Source organism: Dromaius novaehollandiae, chromosome 2 (genome assembly GCF_036370855.1).
Source record: "Dromaius novaehollandiae isolate bDroNov1 chromosome 2, bDroNov1.hap1, whole genome shotgun sequence".
In the NCBI taxonomy this organism is placed as follows: Eukaryota; Metazoa; Chordata; class Aves; order Casuariiformes; family Dromaiidae; genus Dromaius; species Dromaius novaehollandiae.
Window position 1 is genome coordinate 157,050,790 of NC_088099.1, and position 26,062 is coordinate 157,076,851.

The 26,062-nt window shown below is 38.7% G+C and overlaps 1 protein-coding gene across 4 annotated transcripts; it reads left to right on the forward strand.

Annotated features, from left to right (window-relative positions):
• The first annotated feature begins 794 nt into the window (after positions 1 to 794).
• Positions 795 to 25,885, forward strand: TBC1D31 (TBC1 domain family member 31). 4 transcript variants are annotated; one of them, XM_026110119.2, is made up of 22 exons: positions 798 to 969; positions 3,308 to 3,454; positions 3,989 to 4,104; positions 5,936 to 6,114; positions 9,137 to 9,288; positions 9,708 to 9,867; positions 10,103 to 10,303; positions 11,490 to 11,666; positions 12,442 to 12,521; positions 12,624 to 12,770; positions 13,004 to 13,137; positions 14,144 to 14,277; positions 14,915 to 15,094; positions 16,033 to 16,265; positions 16,880 to 17,032; positions 18,084 to 18,219; positions 19,137 to 19,229; positions 21,060 to 21,200; positions 22,182 to 22,376; positions 22,763 to 22,913; positions 24,660 to 24,776; positions 25,510 to 25,885. In XM_026110119.2, the coding sequence occupies exons 1-22, from the start codon at positions 893 to 895 to the stop codon at positions 25,644 to 25,646; spliced, it is 3,240 nt and encodes a 1,079-aa protein (XP_025965904.2). In that variant the 5' UTR covers positions 798 to 892; the 3' UTR covers positions 25,647 to 25,885. The 4 variants fall into 4 exon arrangements, with proteins under 4 accessions (XP_064363907.1, XP_025965904.2, XP_025965905.2 ...); XM_026110120.2 differs by having other exon boundaries at positions 6,008 to 6,114; XM_064507837.1 differs by lacking the exon at positions 21,060 to 21,200 and having other exon boundaries at positions 795 to 969.
• Positions 25,886 to 26,062: the final 177 nt, after the last annotated feature.

Sequence of the window (26,062 nt, forward strand, 5' to 3'; positions counted from 1 at the left end):
CCGCAAAGCAATATAGCGTTATTTTGCCATTAAAAACAGCATGCACCACAGTGACGTTGTATGTATTTTTTTGTCTGACAACCCACTTTTTCCATCAGTTCAAATGCGGGCTCTGTGTTTCTGAAGCTATGTGAGGGTCTCATCTTTGTGTTTATGTGGTTTAGTAGGAGAGTTTCTACATGGGTAAAATTATAACCTCGCTTCTACAAAAACCCAGCCCTTAAAAGCCACGCTGATTTCAGTGAGGGCACCATGTAGTCAGGCCGTGCAGCTCTCTGCGCACAGCCACTCTCCATCTGGGGACAGGCAGCTGCTACCGTGAAATCCGTGAATTAACAGGGAGCCTAACGCCCTCAGTAGCAAGAGATCAGCACCTTGAGACTCGGCTGCTGCTCTGGTGTCTGGTGTTATCCAGAAGAGCTTTTTCAGTGGTATTTTCAATAAAGCCTGCAGGCGAGCGCAGAACATCCTTGCCGGGCTGGACGCACAACTTGAGGCTCCAGTCCCAACTTACACACGTTGCTGGCTTTTGCTTAGGTTGTTAACAACACGTTCCCGGCCTCTTGTGCTGCAGGAGCGGGCCTCTTCGCCCCAGGCCGCCTGACAGCGATGTGTCCCTCCCCGTGTTCATGTCCGCCGGCTCGGGGTGGCCGCGCAACGGGAACTACAACTCCCGGCAGGCTCCGCGGCTCCCGGGCCGAGTGGCCTGTTCCATTCCCCGCAAGGCCGAGAAGAGGGGAGGTTCCTCCCATCTCCTTCCCATTGCCCCGTACTGATAACATGAAAGCGGGCCGTACCATGTGTGCGGTGCCCCCTGCCGCGGCGGCGCGGCGCTGCCCGCGGAGGTCCGCGCGCGGCGGCCGTTGGAGCGGCCTGAGGGGAGGCGACGAGGATGCAGCGCTGCGACCTGGGCGGCCGCGAGCAGGGCCCCGTCTGGCACCGCAAGCCCAAGCCGGCGGCGCGGCAGGGGTAACGGCCGCCGGGGAGCAGGGGGTGGCGGGACCGGGCGGCCGCCGAGGGCCGGGCGGGGCCGTCGCGGCCGGGCTCCGCCCTGGAGCCTCCCTCCCTTGCCCGCTGCGCATCCCGGGCCTCCCGCGCTGCGGCGAGGCGGGAGGAGGCCGAGGGCGCTGCCTGGGGGAGGGGAGGCTGCGGCGGTCGTGCTGCTACCGCCACCGCGGGAGGGGCGCCGGAGGCAGCGCCGGGGCTTCGCGGCGCTCCGCGGGCACGCAGCGAGCCTCAGCGGGCAGGAGCTGCAGCCGCGGCATTCCCGGTTAGAGAGTAGGGAAATCTTCTCGTTGTGAAGGTGGTCAAACACTGGAACTGGTTCCCGGAGAGGCTGTGAAATCTCCATCCTCGGAGAGGACCAGAATTGGCCTGGACGAGGTCCTGGCCATCCTGGTCTGGCTTCGAAGTTGGCCCTGCTCTGAGGGGGCTTGGACCAGAGGAGGCGCAGGGGTCCTTCCCAGCCTGCGCGGTTCTGCGACATGCCTGGAGCATTTGTACATACGGTCCAGCTCCCATTCAAGCAAGAGACATAGCTTCAGTGGTCTTCATAAATTATCAGTGTAACAGCTCTATAAATAGCGACTACTTATAGGTTAGAACCTTAACGATCAGAGAGCTAGCAAAACCATAGGCAGTCTTAGGATACTTAGTTTTTAGTGCAAGCATTCCAGATTTTCCTTTCTATAAGCAGGAGGTTGAACTACATCGTTGATTATATGGTTTTGCAGACCGTATCTGTGATAAAGAAGATCACTAGATTATTAAAGTGATAAATAAAAGCTTACGCTTGTTGAGTCACTGGCCTCAGAGATGCGCGTAGATTGTGGTGTTTACAAATAATATCTTCCCAAGACTGAGGAACGCTAATATTGTAGCAGTTACCCATTCTAACTAGTTCGAGCTTGTGAATATCAAAATCATCTGAATTTAGTTTTTCTTTTGTTTTTAATTGTGTTAACCAAATTACCGTGGGCAGATTCCCTGGAGAGCTTATTTAAAATGTTCATGATACATGGGAAAAGGTCAAAATATGATCCAGCCCAAGCTAAAGAACCGTATAAATGCAATTTTTTTAGTACTTGTATAGTGCTTGGCATGGAAAGTCTGGATGCAATTCCATGAACTAGTATTTTTATTCTCCTAAGTGAATTTAGTAGCAGAGGAACTTTTGAAAGGCAGAGAACCATTCTGAGGAAGTATTGGGAGATGCTGTAACTATAGTGATAAGTGCTTTCATTTCAGGATGTTTTTAAAAATGGAAGTCATACTTTGTTTTTTAGTGGCATTAAAGATACTGCCTGTTATCGTATGATTATAATATAATTATAACAAATTAGCTTAACATCCATCTAATCTTATTTTTATGGCCCCTTTTACCCCAGAAGAGAATAATCTTAGCAGGATGAGGTTCAATTAGTTTTGTCTCTAGTGTGGACGAACAGTTTGTATGCAGGTGCTGGGTTGCATATTCTACTCTCTTGGCAATCAATGGCTGCAAATGCCTGGTAGCCTTTAATCAGCATCCCAATATCTGTGCATTTTTTAGGTATTTACTTTGATTCTGAATTTACATTCAGGTAGTTTTAGAAAATAAGTGGTTTGCCCTGTGTTATCCAAGAAATCCAGGAATAGCAGATCTCCCATGTTTTTAGAGTGATGTCCTGCTTCCTGGACCAACCTTCCTCTAATGACTTACTCTGAATATGGGCTGCTGTTCCGTGTCTGGCCCCACCCTCTGCTAACAGAGTGATACAAGTTTAGAGTGTTAAAAATTGTCAGCAAGTTTTGTTCCATGATATCTCAGATTAAAATGATAAAAAATGGCTTGCTTCACACTTGTAAAGACTGTAGAAAGAAGTGGTATGAAAACTGAATTGCTCCCCGTCTGACCTAAGTGGTTAGTTGTAATGACTCATAGCCTTTCAGTTTTCTAGCTTGTTTCTTTACAGGGAGAGTGAAGAGCCTGATAGGCAATACGTCAGCATAAAAGTTAGTGCTATTCATTAATAATATGAATGACAGTTGTGTAACTAGGAGCCTCATAAAATGGCCAGGAATGGTGGATTTCCCCCGTCTGCTTTACATAATGTCTCCTAACTACCTTCTAATAAAGTCAGTACTTCAGTCTGTTTTTTTATGTTAGAAATATGTGCTCTTTCACAAAGGAAGATTTTTCAAAGATGACAGTGGATGATTAGAATTGTAGAACCGTACTCTAGAAATGCTTTAATTCTAGATCTTGGAGAAATACATGTTAAGGAAACAATTCAAAACATGGTCATTTTGCTTCCTTTCTTCACAGAGCTATAGTAAACATAATTCATAGTGCCACAGGATATCATTCAAAGACAATACGTTTTCTGAATGTGGCTTTTGATAGTTCTGGAGATTCTCTACTTGCAGGAGACCACCAAGGAAATATATATGTTTTTGACTTGAATGGAAACAGGTAAGAATATTTGTATCAACCAATCAGTGCTATTTTTAATAATACATTTTCATCGTCTTGAATCTGTAACATGCCTGGTAGAGATGGTAGTTTACTTAAAGCTGAAACTGCAAGCCACTGTCTCCTGTAGTCTCCCTACATACTATTTTATTGATTTAGCTGCTCTAAAGAATCAAAAGATTGTAACTCTAAACTGAATAGACATCAATGTTATAGATCTTCGGTGATCAGTTAAATGTTACCACATGAAATAGGTTATTCTGTGAATAGTACTGATCAATTCATAATGAGTTACGAATTACAATAAATTAAATCTAGTATTGTAATTTGCAGAAATACATGAATCAGTCTTTTCAATTTTATACTATTGAGTTTTAAATATGAGCATTGTTTTCTATATTTCTTTTGCTCCCTTTTTTAACATTAATTTATTTTTCTCCTGGTGAAATATGTTGAAACTGATTAATTTATTATTTTACTTGACGTTCTGAACCAAAGTTTCCTAACGCAATAAGAACATCCTTTTTAAAACAGGTTCAACCTTGTCCAGCGAACAATGCAGGCTTGTACTGCTTTGGCATTTAATCTTCGCAGGAAGACAGAATTTCTTGTGGCTTTGGCAGATTATTCCATTAAGTGTTTTGATACAGGTAGGGAGAAATTTAAAGCCTTTCTGTAAAAATCTGGATTGTTATGAAAACATATATAGGTTTAGTTTCAGCCTCCAATTTGTAAGATTTTTGGTGGAAGTCTTACTGTGTATTACATGCCATGTATTCTTATGAAACAACAACAAAAAAGATTATAGTCCTGTCTTTTATGGGTAAAGAACCCTTTGCTTCATCACAACTTCTTGTTTCCACTGAGTCACGCAGGCTTCTGTTTAAGTGAAGTATAGTATAAGATCAAGATTGTATGTGTTAGCTTTTCTAAAACAGATTCATATATGCTTCTTCTATAACAAGGTGTGTAAAAACAAAACAAAATCAGTTGTCAGTGTATTAGAGTTTGCAACTGAACCAGCTTTAAACTTTATTTGCAGAAAAAAAATATTTAAACAAGAAGACAATACACTAAAAGAACTGTGAGTAGTTGTGAGTATGCAAGTAAATCTGTATCCTTATTCAAAAGTGACATCTAAAATTAATATCACAGGCATGTTTGTTTTTGACTTGATTAGAAGTTAAATGATGAAAGGCATTGACAGTTTATTCTTCATAAGTTAGTCTTAACTTATCAAAAAGTACACTTGTAGTGTCTTCTATCATGTGGACTTAAATCTTTAGAAAAAGCAGTAGAAATAAGTCATCTGTAATTTGAAGGTTTGAGTCTGATGTTATTGGTGGAGATTTTAACTAACACTGTTTCCCAAAACAGAGGAAGAGTAGGAGATGCGGTCTGAAATCCCCTGTCCTTTTTTTCTCCCATAACTTTCTCACAGGAAGACCAAATTTAGTTTTTGGATGCATTTAGAGAAATCTTGCTAATCAGGATGTTTGTGTGGTTGCGCTTCCAAATGCCAGATCATACTGAAGAATGTTTTAAAATACTATAAATACTTTCCACGTAAGTCAGTATTGGGCAAACTGTCCTTAGAGGTGTATTAGGAAATACTCAGTTGGAGGGTTCCATCAAACTACCTTAGAAGCTATACCCTGTAATCCCGTGTCCTCCTCCCATGTGATAACAGCCCTAATGAGCTGCCTCAAAAGCCATTTCCCATCTTTGATGCCGTAGCAGTAGGTCAGTTGGAACCACCCCATGGGCTGTCAGGCAAACTACCCAATGTAAATAGTATAATTGCCACAAATACTGTTTAGTTGCTGAGGAAAGATTAGTGGTCATGCAGTCACAAGAGGGAGAGAATGCAGTCAGAGAAACCATTTCCTTAATATGCAATACACTGCCTAAAAATGTTTTGCACTCTAAAAGCATTAATGAGATGTTGCTTTCTGACTCTGCCTTTCTATAGTCATAACCTGTTGTCATTAAGTCTTCCTTCTTTGCATCTGTAAATAGCTGCATAATCATTCATGCATACTGCTCGCAAGTCAAAACAAGTGTAGAATTCTAACTAGAACATTCAGTCTCAACTTTTAGAGATTACTGCTGGTGTTCACATTGGAAAATCTGCCTACAAAACATTGAATTTATCTAATCTCAGTGTTCGTGGCTTTTCAAGATTGATCTTAGGCTAAATTAAGCAAGTCTGTGCAAGCTGGCTTTCTGTGTAAGGAATAACTTACAAAATCTGTTACTTAGCGATGAGGAGAAGGTTATGTTTCTGTAAGGTATAATAACTATATGGAGGCTGCTACCTTTGTTTCTTGTTTGTTGGATTTTGGTGGTGAACAGAGGTATACCAGGTATGCTTAAAAGTCTCTTTCACTGCATAATCTTGACAGTAAAGAGTAAAGCAGTAGTTGCTTTGCTTTGAATGACTTTCAGATCCTTGTCGTTTTTTTTCATCACCTCCTACAGAAACCAAAGAACTAGTTAGTTGGATGAGAGGACATGATTCTTCAGTGTCTTCCATCTCTGTCCATGGCTCAGGCAAGTACGCCATCACTACATCCCCTGATACAGCACAGCTCTGGGACTTGGACACCTTTCAAAGAAAAAGAAAGCTGAATGTTCGTCAGTCTGTGGGTATACAGAAGGTGAGTAAAGAGCAATTGCCAAAGCATGAAACAAGCATACCTGGGTGAGAATAATACCGCATATTAAAATCACAGTACTCGGAAATACTTTAAAAAGTACAGCTGAATCTTTTCTGTTCTTTGGGCATATCTCCTTAACTGTGATTCTGTCGCATCGCCCAGACCCCTGGAATCACAACACACTAGTCATGCAGGTCTGCTGGGAACATTTAAGGAACTTCCATCTTTGGAGATACTGAAAACTAGGCTGGATTTGAGCTGGGAGGGGGGCCTCAGAGGACCTCTAGAAATCCTTTCCAACCTAAGGGTGTTGTTCAACAGAGTTTTTTGGCAATAATGGTAGTTTAAACAGTCACTACCACCCACCCCATTCAACTGCTTATTGCAAAGCTGCTCCCCTTCCTATGTGCCCTGGCCATGCCAGCATTGAATGTGGGAGCTAACAAAGCTGAAAAGTAACTCAGCAGAAAGAAATTACTGCTACTGACTACTTTGGTTCTGTTTGCTTCAAGACACTTAGGCCAGAACAACTCAGGGAATGAGAAAGGGTATGTTTGTGTCGAGGAGTGGTTTAAATAGGTCTACCATAGCATTATGCTTATTTTATATAGGTCTGCCTGTGCCACCAAATGTCAAACCTTGGCATAAGTACTACAGCAAGTTCCAAAGCTGTCCCTGAGCATTGCTTACACGTGCTGCACTGCAGGGAGTAGTCTTACAAACACCACTTCAAACTGAAGTTCTTGTCAAATTGGTCGCCAAAATTCCCATGCTGGTTTTGCAAAGAACATTTGAGCGTCTTCATATTCTAGGTCAGGCAGAAATTCTATCAACCTGAAATAGTCACCAAGCAATTTCCATGGGGTATTATGTTTACATTTTTTGTTGCTTTATTAAAACTGTTCTGTAGTGCAGGTCACATCTTCCCGCCAGAGATGGGTGCATTTATTTGGTGGATAAAATTTTTCTGATGCTCAATATGTTTTTTTGTGTAGGCTAGGTGTGAGGGCATTCTTGTTGGCTCTTGGAATTTGGTAGGATCAGGATGTTTCAATATGGAAACAACTTCTAAACCAAAGCTGTAATGACTGGTTCAGTGAATAAATCACTGTTTAGGGAATGAAGAGCCTGTGGTTTTGTTTTGTCTCTACCATTCCTGATATGACCTCATGCAAATAATCTAACTTATCTGGATCTCTTTTTCCTGTCTTTAAAACAGAGATAATGATGTTTACTCCCATGTCATGATTTAAGACATGCAGATAAGTGCCAAATTAAAGATCAGATTTATTATCAGACTGTAGCTGGTGACACTCAGTGTCCAAAGTGGCATTCTCACTTGCCGTATGAGCCTCCCTGGTAGTTTCCCACCAATCCCTGCAGTGTACTTTGGGTGGTCTCTTCATGTAAGCCCAGCTTGCAGTCCAACATACACCTTCTGTTCTGTCAGTACAGGGGCAAAGCTAATTAGAAAAGACAAAGAGAGAGTTACACCCTATAAGAATGGCAGATGAAAAAAGACAAATAGGAAAGAAGAGCTAAAGAGAGGATATTTGTAATGGCCATTTTCAAAGCATCACTACTTTTCAACAGTGGCTTGTGAGCAGCTTGTGTTATCTTTCTAGAATAAAGCACAAGATGAGGAACTGTTCAATACTCCAGTTTGTCAAAAATTAAAATAGCAACTTTCAACTGCTCCTAAGGCTTCACTTGCTGTTGGAACGACCCATAGACTTTTTTTGAGAACAGGAAATAAGAAAAGGTAGAAATCATTTTGCCTAACTTCATCCATCTGCATGATAGGCATCTGCTCTCAGTTCCTTGTCCGGACTTGCTCAGAATCCCTGGAGAAGGACAGGCAGCTCCACAGGGCAACTCAGCCCATCTAAATATGAATGACTATGGTAGCTGAGGTGACTCTCACCCCACCGGTAACTTTCTCTCAGTCACTGTCAAGTGACTAATTTGGGCTGAATATCTAACTTTTAGTCACTAACATTAGGCAAGATGAATCACATCCCACATATCTAGATTTACAGATTTTTCAAGGACCAAAGATACCAGTTAGAACAAAACTCTGCTCTTCATAGCACTGACAGTATATCTCACCCTGTGAATCCTTCAGGCAGACCCTCAATACTCGGATACCAGGAACTATATTTTGACTTTAACCTTCAAAATTGTGGGTAGAGTGAATTTGTAGAAGTTGCATGTGCTGCTGCAAAAATAGAACCTCTGATCTAGACCAGTAATTTGCCATTCAGCAGGAATGTATCTGATGAAATCCAAACATTTAAATAATTCAAATATTTTTTATGGAAAGAAATTACATATATACAATAAGCATGTTCAGAATAATTAAAAATATACATTTATAACCTTTTTGTTACTGTTTTCTTTCATCCTGGCAGCAAAAACTGCATTTCATAGATGAAGAATACATTGCTAAACTGCCCACAATGTTTTTTCTAAATTTAATAGTTATATGTAAACCTAAAGAGCTCAAGTGTAAAGATAAGTGCTTAATGGAGTTCATTTGCAGGCTGTTGGTGCTGTTTGAAAGCTGAAGCTATGTTTCAGATGCAGTGAGCCATTCAAAACCCATCAGTGCTGAAAAAGAGCCCTTTTCTTCCTGCTCCTGGGTGTTTATTGCTACCCTTTATATTATGCCCTCTCTGCCACTCATCAGAATCCCCCACAAGTCAATTTAACAGTCAGAAAAAAGAAAACAGAAAAGACAAGTAATTCTTTGTCATTTCAGTGAGTTAAACTGGCTTAGCAAAGGATACAAGTTCTGAACCAGTGCAAGGGAGGGCAGGCCTGCCTGACTGGAGCAGGGGAAGGGGACCTGCCATCCCTGGAATCTCAGCCTTGCAGTGCAGCTGCATTATGCAGTTACAGGATGTTAATATCCATACTGTTGTGGTTTCTTGCTGTATTTTATTCTGTCGTTCAGTTTTGTCCAATTTAAAAAATACATTCTGGACAATTTTATTCCATTTTTGTCTTCATATTCTTTCAGGTTTTCTTTCTTCCACTGAGTAACACCATCCTCAGCTGTTTTAAAGATAACTCTGTTTTTGCGTGGGAATTTGATACTCTTCACTGTAAATACCAGTTGCCAACTCCAGTAGAAGGTTCTGTATTGCTTTATAAGGTCTTTGCAGTTACCAGGTAAATTGCTGTCTTAAACATTCAAGAGGGTACAAAAATCTACAAAAGTTGTAGTTTGTAAAAAGGTTTTCACTGCTTATTTGTAATGTTTTATGGAAGTACTGAGCTATATATTATGATAAGCTTTTGACCTCTTCTGTGACTGATCCTTTCGGCAACAAATGGCATCAGTTTATATTCCAGTCCCATAGCACCTGAAATTAAGTTGATTTTTAATTATTACTAAAATAAAGTTTAAACTCTCCATTACAAAAGCAAATTTTATCATTTAGGAACTGTTTTGTTCTTTCAGTACAGTATGAGAGGAATAATGATGGATTCAAAAGTGAGCTAAGGGTATAGAAGGAAATGTATGATCTCTGTTATTTTAGCTAATATAATAGTATTCTGATAGAAACTTTGCCGTGTTTGTGATCCAGAGATGGCCGGATTTTTGTAGCTGGTGGAAAATCAAATCATCTTCACTTATGGTGTTTAGAATCCAAGCAGCTGTTAAGAATAATCCAGATGCCTACAAAAGTACGGGCTGTCCGCCATCTGGAATTCCTCCCTGACAGTTTTGATGGGGGCTCTAATCAGGTCAGTTTTTTAAAAAGCTTAAGACTGGCATATTTGTTTATTTGATTCAGCACTTGTACTTTCAGGGGGGTTTGGGGACAGTGAGGGGATGGGCAGCCTGCCATGCAAAGGAAAGTTACTCTCTTAAGTATTTGCTCACTCTCTTTTTTAGCTAAATGGAGTGTAATTTCTGATTTTGATATTCCTCTTTGTTTTGCATTGTCAATATTCACTGCTGGATCCTTTTATCTTTTAGGTCCTTGGCGTGTTAAGTCAAGACAATATTATGAGGTTTATCAATATAGAAACATGCAAACTTCTTTTTGACATTGGGAGTCATGAGGAGGGAATTAGTACAGCAGCGATTAGTCCCAATGGACGGTATATTGCATCAGTAATGGAAAATGGTAGCCTTAATTTATACAGTGTCCAAGCTTTGACTCAAGAATTAAATAAGGTAGTGTTTTACATTTCTTATAACAGCAGGAAATACCATTAAAAAACATACTTGTCTACAAGATTTTCATATCAGAAATAGTTTGCCAATGTCATTGGTTTAAAAGTATTGGAGTGCTGTGTTTAAAACTACAAATAAAGATTTGTAGAGTTCCCTTCATATTTATTTTAGCCTGTCAGTTAGTATGATGTTTTTAAAGTACATCATTGTGTTTCTGTTTTCAGGAGGTTGGGGGAGGGGGGATTTCTTTCTACAGCAATTTATATGGACCATTTTTATTCTTTGTAATGATGGGGGGGGCAGGGGTGGAGATAAGAGGATTGTGCTGCTTCTACTCCATCTTCTTCCAGGAAATAGTTTGCAGCTGATGCTTTCTTGTTCTGCTGGCACAAATGGTCTTTCTTTTTTTTAACTGCAATTTTGTTCTTCTTACTGTGTTATTAGATACTAGAATACATCATTATGGCACAGTCATCTTCCTAATCCTTCCTAAATCACAAACATTCTAAATACCAGTTCTTATTAAGTAATTTATTAATGGGAGTCAAGTTTCTAAATCCAGGATTCCATATATCTTTAATCACCATGTCTTTGAAGTAACCAGCTTTGTACAATAAGAGTTTGAGCTGAGGAAGAGCGTGTATGAGGCTGCAAGTCAGACATGCATTTCATTTGTACTTTTGCAGCTGGGTTGACATGATTTGGAATTGTTACTTGCTTTCCCAGTCTCCACAATTGAATTAATACCTACCTGACAATGAAGATTAATTAAAGTTTGTAAAGGTCTTTTGTATTCTCTTTTACCAGGTGCTATAGAAAAATCTTTCAGTAACGTCAAGCAACACACTAAAGTAAATTAGCTGAATACATGATAGACTTGTACTATCCCAGTTATATTTTAGTGTTGCTAAACAAGAATATACATGATAACTGAGTTGGTGTTTGGAAACTACATAAACCTTCTCATAGTCTTTCTAGTTTATTACAGCATATTTATTCACTTGTGTACCTATTCTGGGGTTTGCAGTCCATATATCTTTGTTTCTGTTATAAATGTGTATCTGTTGTTCCTGCTATGGCTATTGAGCTCAAGAACATGGCGTATAAAATAGCGTAAACATCAAATTAGAGCGAGCTTTAGGCTGTCGCACAAGATGTTAACTGAGTAATTTTCGTTTAATACTAGCCTCCACCACCCCTGTTCAAAGTAGTGGAAGATTGGTCCACGTGCAAGTTGGGGACAAATAAACTTACGATGAGGGTGACTTCAGGAAGGTCAGAGCGCCCTTGGAAATCCAGAGGAAACAAAATTCAAACCAGATCGCTGAAACCACAAATAAACACATCACTTGAAAATAAAGAGGTAGGAAGTTGCAAATATTCTGTTCTCCAGCGTGCAGCATTTGAATTTCATTGCAAAAAACAGTTAGCTGCTTACTTTAGAAAGCAAGTTCAAGCACTGATTGACTGTGATGTTTGAACAGAGAGGGGATTAAGAGAGTTTTAGCACCTTTCTCCTTCAGTGTTTAGCACGTATTCCTGCATTATGTGACACAGCCAGAGCTGTGGAGCAGTCCCTTGCCCTTCCCCTAGTCAGTTCAGGGGTATCTCTGAAGTTGTTCAAGTCGCTAGAACCCCATGTGGATGTTTGTTAAAACCGCTCTGCTTCTCTGCTAGCAAACCGCACTCCTAAAACATCTGTCAAGAAACCGTATAATTTTTGCTACTATTTAGGAGGTGTATTATTGTTACATTTATTTCCCTTTCTCATCACTATACTGTCTTCTGTTTCTTTATCCTGAGTCTTATATACATTCTCCTTACAGTAGCATTCATCACAAAATGATCCATTCCTTATGTTAATATGATTTGACTACAGCTATCATTTAATGGTATATAGTTTAGTCATTTGAGGTCTGATTTGGCAGCTGTTTTTTGACTTCAGTATGAATGTGACTTCAGTGAATGTTGTTGTTAAAATATCCAGAATGATGCAACAGCAGTATACCTTACAGTTTTTTAAAATATAATAGTAGGAGCTTCAGTATTTGGCTATTATCATCAATTGGAACACAAAGAAAAAAGATTTTGAAGCAGAAATCCGTACATACATTCATTGTTAATTTCCTGTTTTGTAGAATGAGTTGCCAGGTGGATTAAACAAGAAACGTCTGCAGGCCTTGTTGAAAGGTTTTGGAGAATATCCAGCAAAATACAGGTACGTCTGTGTGCGTGCCTGTGCTTGCATAAAATAAAATTGCTTGTGCTTCCTGGCCTATGAAAGAGAAGTATCTTGACTAAGTCTGCATTTTAATTGCAGGATGTTTGTTTGGCGCTCCTTATTACAACTTCCTGAAAACCACTTAGCATTCAGTAACCTAATAGATAAAGGCACCCACAGTGCATTTGTGCATATTCAGAACGAGTATCCCATCAAAAGTAGGAAACTGCTGAGAGTTTTACAAAGGTAAACATATATTTTCATGTACTGATCTGAAGTGTACCTCCCAGCTGGAACCAGCTGTAATGAAAGTCTAAAATGAAGTAGTAGTGCCTTAATGCAGTTTTCCTTTTATAGCTTGTATATACAGCATCCATGTATTGAAAGTTTAGTCTTCTATATGGTTATAATATGCATATGATATTTTTGTTCATTTTTGGACCAGTGTTTTCTACTCCTCTTCTTGCTTTTACATATAGGACCTTATCAGCTCTAGCTCACTGGTCTGCTATCTTTGGTGAGACACCTTATATTCCTTTGCTAGCGTTCCCATTCATAAAATTATTTCAGAACAACCAGCTGATCTGCTTTGAAGTTGTTGCTACTGTAGTAGGTAAGCAAAGATGTTTAAAAATCCAATATGCTGCAAAGTATTTTTGTGCAAATGAGCTTTTCTTGATCAACTGAATGAGGTCTTTCCTGAGAGGTCACCAGAGGTTCTCTTTTAAAGGTGTTCACCAGGAATTAATATGTACTAGCTGTGTGTTTTAAAACCAAAATTTGTTTGTAAATCAAAACAAGATATTAGCCTTCCTTTGCACTGTTTCTAGCAAAAACTTAGCAGTGTAGCTGTATTTTTAAAGTCTATTCAGTAAAAAAAAATGTATCTAGCATAATTGTGGTATCATACTGAATAACCAAAATCTATATGTGAGATATGAGAAAAGAGTAGTCAAAAAAAAAAAAAACCCTGCAAATCAAAAGGGAATGATCTCTTTTAAAAAGTTTTACTGTGTTTAGTTGTCCTAACCATGTGGTAACTCTAGTTTAGTCATTTGGCTGAAAGATGGCAATGGCTGTCTTCTGAAGAAACATACTAAATTAAAGCGTTCTGCACTTAAATTAGTTGTTGCAGCTGCATCTAAGTCTATGGAAGATATGTGCTGCCAAGCATACATAGCCCCTTTGCAAACACATGCTGTTACTGTCTAAGTATCCAAGTTTACAGAGGTTATTCTTACTATGTTAAAAATTACTTGATACAGGCATTAGTTTCATGAGACAGGAAAACTGCTTTAAGTATTCCCATCTGCCCTCCAATTACTTAGTCCAAGTACAGCACACAGAATTTTTTCACTTTATCTTTAAACCAGACTAGTCCCTGAGTCTGATTCACAGTGTACCGACACAAAAACTTGCGCCAGTCCAGCTAGAGGAACAGTGTATTGTGGGAATGGGTTAGGAATGTATTGTAGGGAAGAGGAGGGATGGGAGTATCTTAAATAGGCTTTGCTGCCAAAGACTTCCTTTTAAAAATTCACAGCTTTTGTAATCAAACCTAAGCATTGTCAGGAGTCTGTCACTCTGGATTATAATGGATTATGTTATTTCTCTTGTAGTTAATTTTTGTCAGCACTGGTTTGAGTATTTTCCCAATCCTCCAGTTAATGTCCTTAGTATGGTGGAAAATATTTTGGCACATCATGATAAAGAACTGCTTCAGCATTTGATAAAATACAACGTGACTTCACAGGTAAAATTCTAGCCAAATTTTGTATATAAAATGTCATTGCAGTGAATGATAGTGCACTAGTCTTCTATTTTGACATAATTCTTTTTCGAGGGAGTTTTCATTAAGTAATAGTTAATGATTTGCTCCTATGGGTATGAAGAATATCTCATCACTTTCCAGCAGCTTTTCCTTTTGCATGAAGATAAATCCTCATGCGCATGCTACTGTAGTTCATAGAAATCCTTTGCTTTCAAGTGCATATTGTTTGAAAAATTACTGGTTGAATTATAAATGTATCTTTACTTTTTTCTTTCTTTTTTGGAAGGTGGACATAGGTGTGATGAATGAATTTAGTAAATAAGGCAATGCCAGAATTATATATATTTATCGTTAGGGATGATTTTAGCTTTGCAAATCTAAATGGAATATTTATACCTCCAAAGAAATAAAAAAAGTCTTTATATTTGCTCTCCTATTCATTGAGAATCTTTATAATGAGTGATTAACTTACCTTCAGATCTTCTGGCTTAGTTCCAGTTTGTCTTTCATAAATAAATAAATTTGTAGTGTAAGACAATAAAATTTCATATTATTCTAATTAAAGGAACAGTGAAATTCCACTAATGGATTATTTTGTTAATTTTCCCAAATAATGTAGGTTTATGCCTGGCCTCTTCTAGAAACACTGTTCTCTGAGGTTCTAACAAGAGAAGAATGGCTGAAAGTCTTTGATAATATCTTCTCCAACCATCCTTCATACTTTCTAATGATTGTTGTTGCCTATGTTATATGTTCCAGAGCTCCACTGCTTCACTGTAATCAAACAGAGGATTTTGAGGTAAGCATCTTGCAATTTAAGTCAGTCATCTGAAATTGTAGTTACATAAAAGTGTAAAACATCGTATCTATTTTTATGGAGGTTAAAAAGAAATGTTTCAATTCCATATTGATATATTATTGCATGTCTGAACAATGTCATCTAGTACCTGACAAATGTACTATAAATTAATAAAATATTGAGCAATTTCCTGCAATTTCATATAATATGAAGATCTTTAAGCTTTCACAAGGTTTCTAATGCCACTAAAAGTCATTTTGTAAATGTGGAAAGTTGATCAACCACAAGATTATTCTGCCTCTTATTTGGGGATCTAAAACTGACTTTATATGGAGACAGAATACCGTAGTTCTGTTATGGTCTTATTTCATTATTTTGCCTTCAGATTTGCAGAGTTAGCAATATTATTTGAGTTTCTCTGAAGCAAGAACTTACATGTAGCTTTACATGAGAGGAAGAGCATTTTTCGTATGATGACAACTTTATAGGCAAACAAAGGTCCCCACTTGAAAATGTACTTTTGAGCAATCAGTTTGCCAGACATCACACAGGCAACATTATTGCCGTATTCCTTCAATAATCAGTGGGCAGATTTTCTTTTAAAGATCAAAAGTCACTGAGATTTATCCAGTGGTGGAAGTGGCTGTGTAGGTGGTTGGACTACCCTAAAGTCACATCCTAGCTTCCCATATCTTTTATGTAAATGTAATTTGGAGAGAAGAAAAAGAACCAGAGGATGCTTTTAGAACTTGAAGAGGTTTGGATCAAGTCAGTTGAGCCAGTGATTTTTTACTAATTGGTAGGGCTAAATTGATAACCTCTTTTTTAATCCACATTTGGAATATAGAGCTTGCTAATTTGCCTAATTGTTCCTACAAGGCATATTAAAAGTTTGCTTAATGTTTTGTAGAATGTAAATAGAAGCATGTCTCTTACAGTATTTCTTTCATCATCGGAACAACCTGGACATTAATGTCGTGATTAAAGAAGCTTATCATCTTATGGAATCTACACCGGTAGATATCCATCCACAACGTATGCTTGATGACTTCATACCACTTACAAAAGGGCAGTACCCTGTATTTAATAAATATCCCAAGTTCATTGTGGATTATCAAACTCAGGAACGAGAGAGGATCAGACAGGATGAAATTGAATACTTACGAGAGAGGTATTAATGGGAAAGTTGAAGACAATGTCAAATTGGGAGGGACAGATAGATATGATATAGTTCCCTTTTTCTGTTTTAATATATGTGCTTGAGAAGGAAGAAAATAATTAAGAAAAATTGGAGACAGTGACTTAAATAGCTACAAAAGTTAAGAGTTATTTGGCTTGCTGTGTTTTTAAGTTAAATTGACAGTCTTATCTTAAACCAAAAGTGTTTGTTAATTCTCAGAAAATTTTTGGCCTAAAGTCTTCACACTTGAAAGCTTAGAAGTCAGAACCTAGATCTGTCTTAGCCTTGTAATGTCTAGCTTTGTAAAAGGGCCGGGAGTTACCAGCTTGCCGTTGAAATTACCATGATTACATGGCACCTTTAGAAATCCGTTTTCCTTAAGAACATGAGAAAGAAGCTTCATTTCTGCACTCAGCTGCGATGCCCTGTTTGTAACAATTGGTACTGTAGCTCTTCTTTATGCTTTTATCAGTAGATAGGGGGGATGCCATGCTCTTTCATGACATCACATTTCAGCAATTCTTTGCTAGTATAGTCATCAATTTCTAAGTAATCAAGTAATTTCGTGATACCTGGCTTTATATGTTAACGTATCTTCCATTTAGACAATTAGTGCATGAATTGGAAGCTAAAGCACAGGCACGGAAAGTAGAAGATGAAGCCTGGTATCGGAAGCAAGAACTGCTTCAAGAAGCTGAAGAACAGAGGAGAAAAATGCTGCTGGAAGAAGAAGAGAAGCTGGCGGAACAGAGGCAGAGGTACTATAATATATGAAGCATTAGGGGCCCAGCTACAGTACCCTGCTATTATATTTTTAACCATGAGTGAAGGAGAAATCACCACTAATTTGTGTAAATTATAATATCGGAAAACAGTGCGGTCTGGTGGATGGGATTTTGGTATGGGAATGAAGTGATCTGGTTTGTATTACTGCCTTGCCCAAGGAAATACAGCAGATCAGAGGCCAAGTCACTTCATATTTTTGTCTCCGCTCCCAGCCTTTGTCTGCTCTCTTCAGATTGTGACTGCTCTTGGGCTGCCAACTGCTGTGTGTTTGCACACTAACTTAAGACTGTGGACAGACTCACGCTGTGGACAGACTCACACTGCAAACATAACAGTCCTTTACAATATCAATGACCTGTACACATTCTTCCATTACTAATGGATTTAGAAAAAAGACTGTTTTAACTGTGTATCAGTTGCAGAGTAAAGAGTTCTCGTAGTACTGAAACTAATGTGGTAGTCCACACATTCTGCAATTATGAAAAGAGTTTTGACATCTCCATAGTTAGATCAACTAAAAGTAGTATTTTTCTTGAACTCATGTTTCCTTACAGAGTAGGGTTTTTTTTAAAGAGAGCAGTGGGCCTTTCATTGCAAACTAGTTCACAAGATTGTGATTCTGTTCCTGGAAGCAGTTTGATATTTTACAAATAAACATGAGTAATAATTTTGTGCAGAAAGACGTACCAGGACACTGGCACTATTCTAAGGAATAGTGTCCAGTTCTGGATCATTGCAGTACTAAATTATTGCTTATTATAGTGCGAAAGTAGCAGAACACAGGTTTTCAAAGGTTAATTGGGAGAGACTGCCATTAAAGGACCTCCATGTGTCTATGATTTCAATTTTGTCTGTAAACGGTCCAGTTTTCATTTACAAGAAGGAAAGCATCTGCCCTGAGCATTTTAAATTAGAGATTAGCTCATAGTAACTAATACATGACTGCAGTGCAAGCTTGTATTCTTTGACATTGACTCTCTATACATACAAATTCCCTTGTTTGTGTTTATATTGGCTTTGAAGACTAGCTGCTGTGAAAAGAGAACTGAAAATAAAGGAACTGCAGTTGCTAGATGCTGCAAGACAACGTTTTCTGAAATATCAGCAAGATCAGCGACAGATGGAACTCAAACGTCTTGATGATGAAATTGCAAGAAAGGTGTAGTATTGCTCAAGGAATTCTTTTCTTGAAGGTTTGTCAGGAAAAGTAAATAATCAAAAATGCACCACTGAAATTCCAGTTGATATACTGTGATTTGTGAGAGCAGAGATATATTTAGCATGAGATGGACTACTTTATGTAGTAAATGCACATTTAACAGTCTACTTTGGCACTTGCTATGTTCCACTAGCTTGTTTTAACTGGCAGAATTCCTGAGAAAAGCCACATTCATCTGTATATTGGCAGTGCTGAGTTATGAGCTCCTTAAAGGACTAGTCAATTCTCAGTTGTCTGTGGGCAGTATATCCAGACTGCAAATTAACTCTGCTATTGATTGAGAGGCACCAGTTGCCTCTGGAGAGAGCTGGCTCTGCTCCTGCAGGGTTATTAGCTCGGGCACTGTGGCATGAGGATGCGCAGAATGGAGCCTGAGCTTTTGAGCCTTGTGGGCACAAACTGATTTTTTGCAGGCCATTTCCAGCATCTCAGCAGAGCACAGTGTGGCTGTGTGAGTGTTTGTGTAGGAAGGCAGTCAGGGGATTGTAAGATTCGTTAGCTGCAGCTCAGCACAGGTCCTGCCAGATGCAAGCTGGCCTCTTTCATATCTCTGTACTGTCCTCCCAAGCATTCTGGGTTTGGAGACACTTTATTAGATCAGGAGCTGTGCCCTGCAAGCCTGATAATTCCCTAAGATGACTTGCTCAATGCAAAACTATTCCTGTATCTTTTCTCCATCTTGCCCTATACTTTTGATATCAATTATTTTCCACTATTTATGGTATGATAGAAAGTCAGCTAGAGATTAGAGGTAGGATGTGGCTTGGGATTTGGACGTTTTATTGTTTTGGGGGTGGGGAGTTAGGGACAAGAATTTTTCCTTTACTGTGTTTTCATGGGTTATTTTTTTCCTCAAGGCATCTGTAAGAGAGCAAGAAACAGCTGCTGCTGCTCAAGATGTTGAAGTACGGCAAATGGAACTTGAATCACAAAGACAGCTTTTTGAACAGGTAAGTACAGGAAACTATACAGACGTTTACATTTAATGGTTATTCCTGTGCAGTTCTCAGATTTGGTCACATTTGTTCAACCAGCCTATGTGGGGAAAGAAGTGGGTCTTTTTTTTTTAATTTTCCTCTCTGCTACCGTTTTTAGAATAAACTCTCTGTTAATAATAGCATTAGGAGAACTTACTGTTATCCATTCTTCTGGGAGAAAATACCCATATCCTCCCCGTTTTGTTCTTCTCCTGTTCAAAGGAATCATTTTGTTGCTGCAATCTGTATGTATGTGCTCATCTGGTTAAGAGAAGTGAGGAACACTTAAATGAGAAAGAAGTCTGTAACAATATGTTCATCATTCCATAAACTCCCACCTTTTCATCTGTGGTATCCAGATATATCTACATTTTCTGGAGAAACCAGTATAACGGATTGATGTAGCTGATCAAAGAATATCTAACTGTCAACAACATAATTAAGCAAAAAGGAATGGATGTATTGTGGGGAAGGTGTAGTTCTTTTCTCAAATGTCTTTGTTGATCATCTCCCTAAAGAAGATTCCATTTTTTGTGTAATGCTGATTTTAATGATTCAGAGAGATCCCTGTTTAGTAATAGAGATTTTTAAATCAATAAATATTGTTTAAATGTAAAGTTAAATATGAGTTAATCATCATAAGTGGCTGAAAAGCAAGCCTGCCAATAGAAGGCCTTAATAACATTGATTTTAATTAGAAATGGTAGGTTAAATGTCTAGAAATCACAGCTGTCTATGCCCATCTTGCATGCATGTAGATCCAGCTGGAATGCATGCAGAACTGGTCTTCCAAAATACCTTACCCCTTACTTTAAAGTGTATTTCTTCTTATATTTGACTTTTTAAAGCTTTTGGCCATATGGCTTTTTACAATCTGAGCTAAATTTCCTTAAGTGCTTGTTTATTAAATACACAGCCAGCTGTATTGTGGCTACATAATGCAAACCGGGCTAACCTTATTTATACTCCATAGTATATGTAAAGTCAGCTGTTTAAGAAAATTAGTCCTACAGTGATCATGCTCTTTAGACTAGAAAGGTAGCAATTATTTGACTAACTGAGGGTATATGTCTGCCCACAAGAGACTCTATAGACTGGGTTTCTCTGCCCATGCCCTGAAGTGACTGGAAGCTGTTTTACTGCCTTTAGTGAGGAGCTATATTCAAACTTAGAAGGCCTGTGGAGAGACAATATATGTTAACTGTGCTTCAGTACCCTGCTGACACAGCTTGATGGATTCCAGCACGACTGGGAAGGGGTCATGTCTGCAAAAAAATGTGTACATGTTCCGAGATCAATGTGAAGAAAAGGTGGTGAGAGTTAAAATTCTGTTTCTTGATCTACCGCTAATCCATACTGTTTTGGCAAATCAGCTCCTTATTCAAGCTACAGATGTGTTTATGACAAGTCTCTGTACCATGAAACATGATTTATATTTGTAAAGTGTTTTGAGGTTTTGGCTTAAATATGCCATCAAAGTACAGAATATTTTTGTGATGAATATTATTCACTTGTGGTGGAGTTCTGCTGTTATGCTCTATTGTGATCCCCTGGGTGAAATTACATCAATATAAACTTGGGAGACCACTGTGCTGACTCAGGCCTAATGTAATTCCAAGCAGATAAAACAGCAGGGAGTATCACTCTTGAACATTTATGATAGGTTATGGTATACAGTGGGATGAGATGTGTGTGTGTATTCAAATACTAGTTTAATGAAGTTTTAATAAATGTTAAAGAACCAGAATTACAAATACGAGATAGTAGTTCAGTGACTATAATTTATGCTTGTGTATTTGGTAGCATCTTATTGAAGATCAAGAGACAGTAATGCAGGAAATGAAAGGAGAAAGAGATACCAGTCGAAGAAAGGCTGATCTGGAAGATCGTCTTGTTCAGAAATTGGTGGAAGTAGATCAGGAAGAAAAACAGAAAGCTCAGATGGTAAACCCATTGGGTCTTAACATGTATTTTTTGGAAGTTAGTGTATTAACTAGGTAATATGTAGTAATTTAGTAAAAGTATGAGAATATTTTTTAAAAGCTATTTTCCAGATGTCTATGTTAATAGATAATGCTGGTGTGTTTAAAGTTTTGTTTTTATCTTGCATTTGAGCTTTTCAAAAATCTGACTAGAGTGTTCAAACAGCTATATATACTGAATTTCTGTAGGCCTGCCTCAAATATTCAACTTTTCCTTACTTTCCAGCAGTTATGATGCCAAATAAGATTCGAGTGCTCTTCACATTAAGTTATTTTCCTGTTAAGGAACATGTTTTATTTGTAACCATAACAAAACAAAAGTAAGCCCTCAAAGGAACTTGCAGTTGGCAGTATTTGGCAGGAAATTCAACTGTAGAATCTGTCTTCTAGATCACAATAATGAATGTGTACAGCTTGACATTAGGAATTGTTCAGAGTTGGAAAAATAGTTGTAGCTAGCCCACTGCCCATATGCTTGGCATCTGCATTTATATTTTGGCTAGAAATAAGCATATGGGTCTGAATTTTTGTAAGCAGCCTCCAATTTTTGGAAGCAGATGGATGTGGGTGGAAATATTGGCATTCAGGTATCAATCTGATGTTAATTGCACCTGAAAATCAGATAAAGTCCATGCTGGGAAAGCAAAATCCCCAAAATCACAGGGGGAGTTTATGCCTCATTTCAAGAGAGAAAATAAAAGCACCCTCAGTAAGTGAAAGAATAACAAGGGTGAAAAAGAAGCAGAAGAAAGTACTTCTAGAGAAAACAACCGGCCGTAACGAGTGGAGGAGTGTCGCTGCAGTTTCAGTCTCCTAGTAAGGACAGCTAACGGTGATGCTGGAGAACACCTCAGTTTGACTGGAGATCTTCACTTATTTATATGTAAGGCCATGTGCTTGAAATAAAGTAAATGCATTCCTGATAAGAAACATGTTTTATTAGGCAGCTGAAGAAAACTTAGCCAAAGCAGAGCAGAAATGCATTGACACTGACTGGAGGATGCAAGCATTGCACAAACTAAGGTGTGAGGATCAGGACCGTGAGGAGCATTATAAAGAAATAGCCAAGCTCCTTCATGACAACAGAGTAAAAGAAGCCGAACTGCTGAGGACTCTGAAGGAGGCAGAAGAAAAAAAGGTATTTGTGTTATTTCTATTCTTATATGGGACCATCAAAAGTATAACTGCCCTTTGCCCATCACATGGAGTAGCATAAAGCTGAAAGGTGTTTACCAAAAATATTTTGTTGTAAGGACTCTTCTTTCCTGTTCCTGCTGGAATTTTCTAGAAGCACTAGAGAAAATCAATGAGGATCTGTTAGATTTAGGAAAGCATATTCCTAATTCCCTTCTCTAGCTGTTTAAAGGAAAAAGTTTTTTTAAAAAAAGAAAACACTCACTCAATGTCATAGTGTACATTTTATTTTAAGGATGAAATGTAATCTATAATAATTCAGATGGATTTACTTGATGCTTTTTCCATGTAACACATCTGTTGAATATATATTGAATATCTGTCTTGCAGTGGCAAGAAATTGCACAGAAAAAGGCTCAACTGGAGGCAGAGCAGAAGGCAGCTGCTGCTGCAGATGAACACAGGAAACAGTTTTTAGAAGAAGAAATGAATGATGCATTAGAATTAGCTGAAAAGCTGCAAAAAGAAGATGGCTGTTTTGGTGAGCATATAGATAATGCAGTTCTCCTGTGTATCAGCACACTAGATGTTGATATGAAACCCAGATTCATCAACTGAAGACAAATTAAGTGTCTAATGTTAGGGGTAAACTCAGGCTTAACTCCTTTATATAGGTACTTTTTGGCAGTATCCTTTCATGAACCCAATATACAAGGGCAGACTTGGAAAGGAATCTCTTTGATATCCATCAGATGCAGCCATATAAATGGTCACGTCTAGAAAATAAGCTGACTGTTGTGTATAGTTGGGAATCTGTGTTTTGTTTTTGGTTGTCAGTGACTCCCTCATGCATCCCCAAAACTGAAGATAATTTTTCTCCCAATATACTGTTATGTAATGTTTTCTGGGTATACAGAAGAACAGGTGATATAAAGTAGTTTGCACTAGGTTTTTTTATCAAACCAGAAACCTCAACCTGTAACTCTCTTTTCAACTTGAAGATGGCTACAGTTTGGGCTTCCCATGATAGAAACATAACAATTTTCCATACAGATAAAAGCAGTTTCACCATAGCTGTCTTCTATCCAGCATTTAGATCTTTCAGACTGAAGTACTGTCCCATTGACATTAGTCTCGCTCCAACCCAGCCTAGCTGTTTCCCATCAGATAATGAGTTGGCAGAATTGAGTTCCATACTCCCCTGGCTGTTCTACATGCAGGTAAAGAACACAGGACAGAGTACAAGCTCTCTCTTTTTATCTCCTCTCCTTTATCCCCATTATGTCATGTTTGTGCAAGTACATCTCTTTTTTGTGACAAGGTAGGATTTTTCAAACCCCTGTGATTTCTCTAAGTGCCCTTTTGTAGGCTGCCATCAGAAGGGGCGTTTCTCCTCCTGCTTCCTGTGTTGGACACGTGTTTGCATACCCTCTTGCATCAGATCTAGCATTCCCAGGCTATGTGACTGGTTAGAGCAACTTGCTTATCCAGGTGCACGTTAGTCCTTCTTTGTAGGACTAGACTTAAGTTGCATCAGGGAACTGATCGGGCTTTGCCCCATAGTTGCCTGAGCTCCAATGCCAGCACAGAGGAAACAGTGACCAAGAGCAAAGGGAGGAGGGATGGAAATGGCACTTTTAGTGGGAGCACAGTCTTAGATCAGCTTAAGCCAATCACAGAATCTCATCCTGCAGAAATCCTCTGCCAAATAATCTAAAGAAAAGCAAACTAACTACCAGCAAGTGAATTTGCTGAGTGTTTGTTCACAGAATAAAAAAGTATTCACTTCCAGGACTAGCCAGTACATTCTTCTTGAATGCTGCTTTTGTATGGCTTTGTAAAGATTTATCGCATTCCCCCATCTCTCAAAGGCACACACAAGACGATGTGAGATGATTAGTATTGCTTTGGGCAAACTTATTCAGACACTGCCCTAATTTGCCTAACGCTTTAATATGAAGTAAATTGCAACTGCCTTATTAAAATGGGTGTCTCCTATTAGAACTGCAAGTATGAGTAGCCATATTCTGCTTGAAGTTAGTGACCCATCTGTTAGAAGATTGATTAATTATATAGGAAGAAACAGTAAAATGCAGTGATACATGGCTTTGGTCCATATACTGAAACTGTTGACTTCTGATTCTGAGCAAATTGGACTTGCCATTAGCTGGAGCAAGTGATTGTTCTAGCTTTGCTTTCTGGAAAAGAAATACTTCACCTCAAGCTAGAAAAATTATTAGAAAATTGAACACAGTTTACAAAGAAGCCTTCTCTCCATTTCCCACAGAGAGACTGCATGATTTAAAGGCCGGACATACAGAGACAGGTTTAGGATTCCAGCAGGTGCCAAAGCCTGGAAACGTCTGTCTGAATGATTTATCTGTGTCAGAGTCATCATCACATGGTAAGTTTCTGAGTTAGGACCTTCCTCTCATGTTTAATTTCAGATGTTACTGGAACACCTAGATAGGTGATTGAGTCATTATTAACTGTGTAGGTGTTTAGTGGACGGTGAACAAGTTTATTGCTGTATTCTATTTCACACTTGAAAAAAATCTGTGTGCTGCCGGGAATAGCACAGGTAGGGAGTGCCTGAGGTGTGTCCCATTGTAGGAATATCCTCACTCTAGTTTAGTCCCACTCTGACCTGATCATTTTACATATGCTTTTTCTGTTTTCATAACTGTTTATAATTTGAGGGTGTTGAGAAGATGTAGAACTGTCTTTCATCTTACTGAGAGTTATAGTCAGGAACTAGTCTGGAATCATTTAGTCTGGGCTGTCCTTGCCATTATGGCCAGTGAATGTGCATTTTAAAATCATATGTTCTTTATGTACAAAACTCTTTGAACGCAATGGGAAACATCTATCTTTTGACCTGTCACAGCACCCCGTCAAGATCTGACCTTTCAGTAACAAAAAATAGGACAGCCTTGGTACCACTTTCAAAGAACTTAGGAGTGATTGCTCTTCACTTTTGCAGGTTTTAGGGCTGTCTTGGATGCAATAGTATTAAGGAATGAAACATAGTGCTTCCATGCAGAGGTTATTTGTTTTCCAGTAAGAGTTCATGGTATCTATGCAGAACTGTTAGCTGAAATATTAAGTCTGAGTCTCTTGCACTTAAATGTCTTTAGATCGAAGGCGAGAAGAACTGGCACGCAAAGAGTGGGAACTGATGGCGCAAGTCAGACAGCTCAGAGAAAAGCTTACTTCACGGGCTCGAACTAGATGTTCTCCAACTCGTTTCCCAGCTACAAAGTGGACACCTTGAGATGGTTTGCTCTGGACCTCAGCTTATACGTTCAAATTAATCAGTGAAACACTAAATATGTATAGTGTGATCAAGGACTAAGCATAGATTGTTTATTGTAAAGGTCTTTGGAAATATTTTTATATAAAGATAAAACACAAGGTAGAAGAATGTGTGGTGTTTGCAGACTTCTCGTTATTTTTGTACTAATTATAATGGCTATATTTTCCTTCTAAAATAAACTCACTTTTTATTATTAAGTTGTTATAGTATTTGTATATACAATTTGTTCAGGTCAAGACAGTGACATGGAAAAACAAAGCACTGTTAAAATACTGCACTTTCCAGTGATGTTTAACTGGAGTCTACAAGTTGCAGCAAAGAAATTTGCTGTTAGAGAAAAAAAAATCTTCACCGTGAGGGTGGTCAGATACTGA

What these genes read in the sequence shown, in the direction of transcription:
- TBC1D31 (XM_026110119.2), top strand. Translation starts at nt 893, where the DNA reads ATGCAGCGCTGCGACCTGGGCGGCCGCGAGCAGGGCCCCGTCTGGCAC. An exon ending in TTTGACTTGAATGGAAACAG is followed by an intron (nt 3,455 to 3,988) that starts GTAAGAATATTT and finishes TTTTTAAAACAG; the next exon opens with GTTCAACCTTGTCCAGCGAA. An exon ending in AGGAGGCAGAAGAAAAAAAG is followed by an intron (nt 22,377 to 22,762) that starts GTATTTGTGTTA and finishes TCTGTCTTGCAG; the next exon opens with TGGCAAGAAATTGCACAGAA.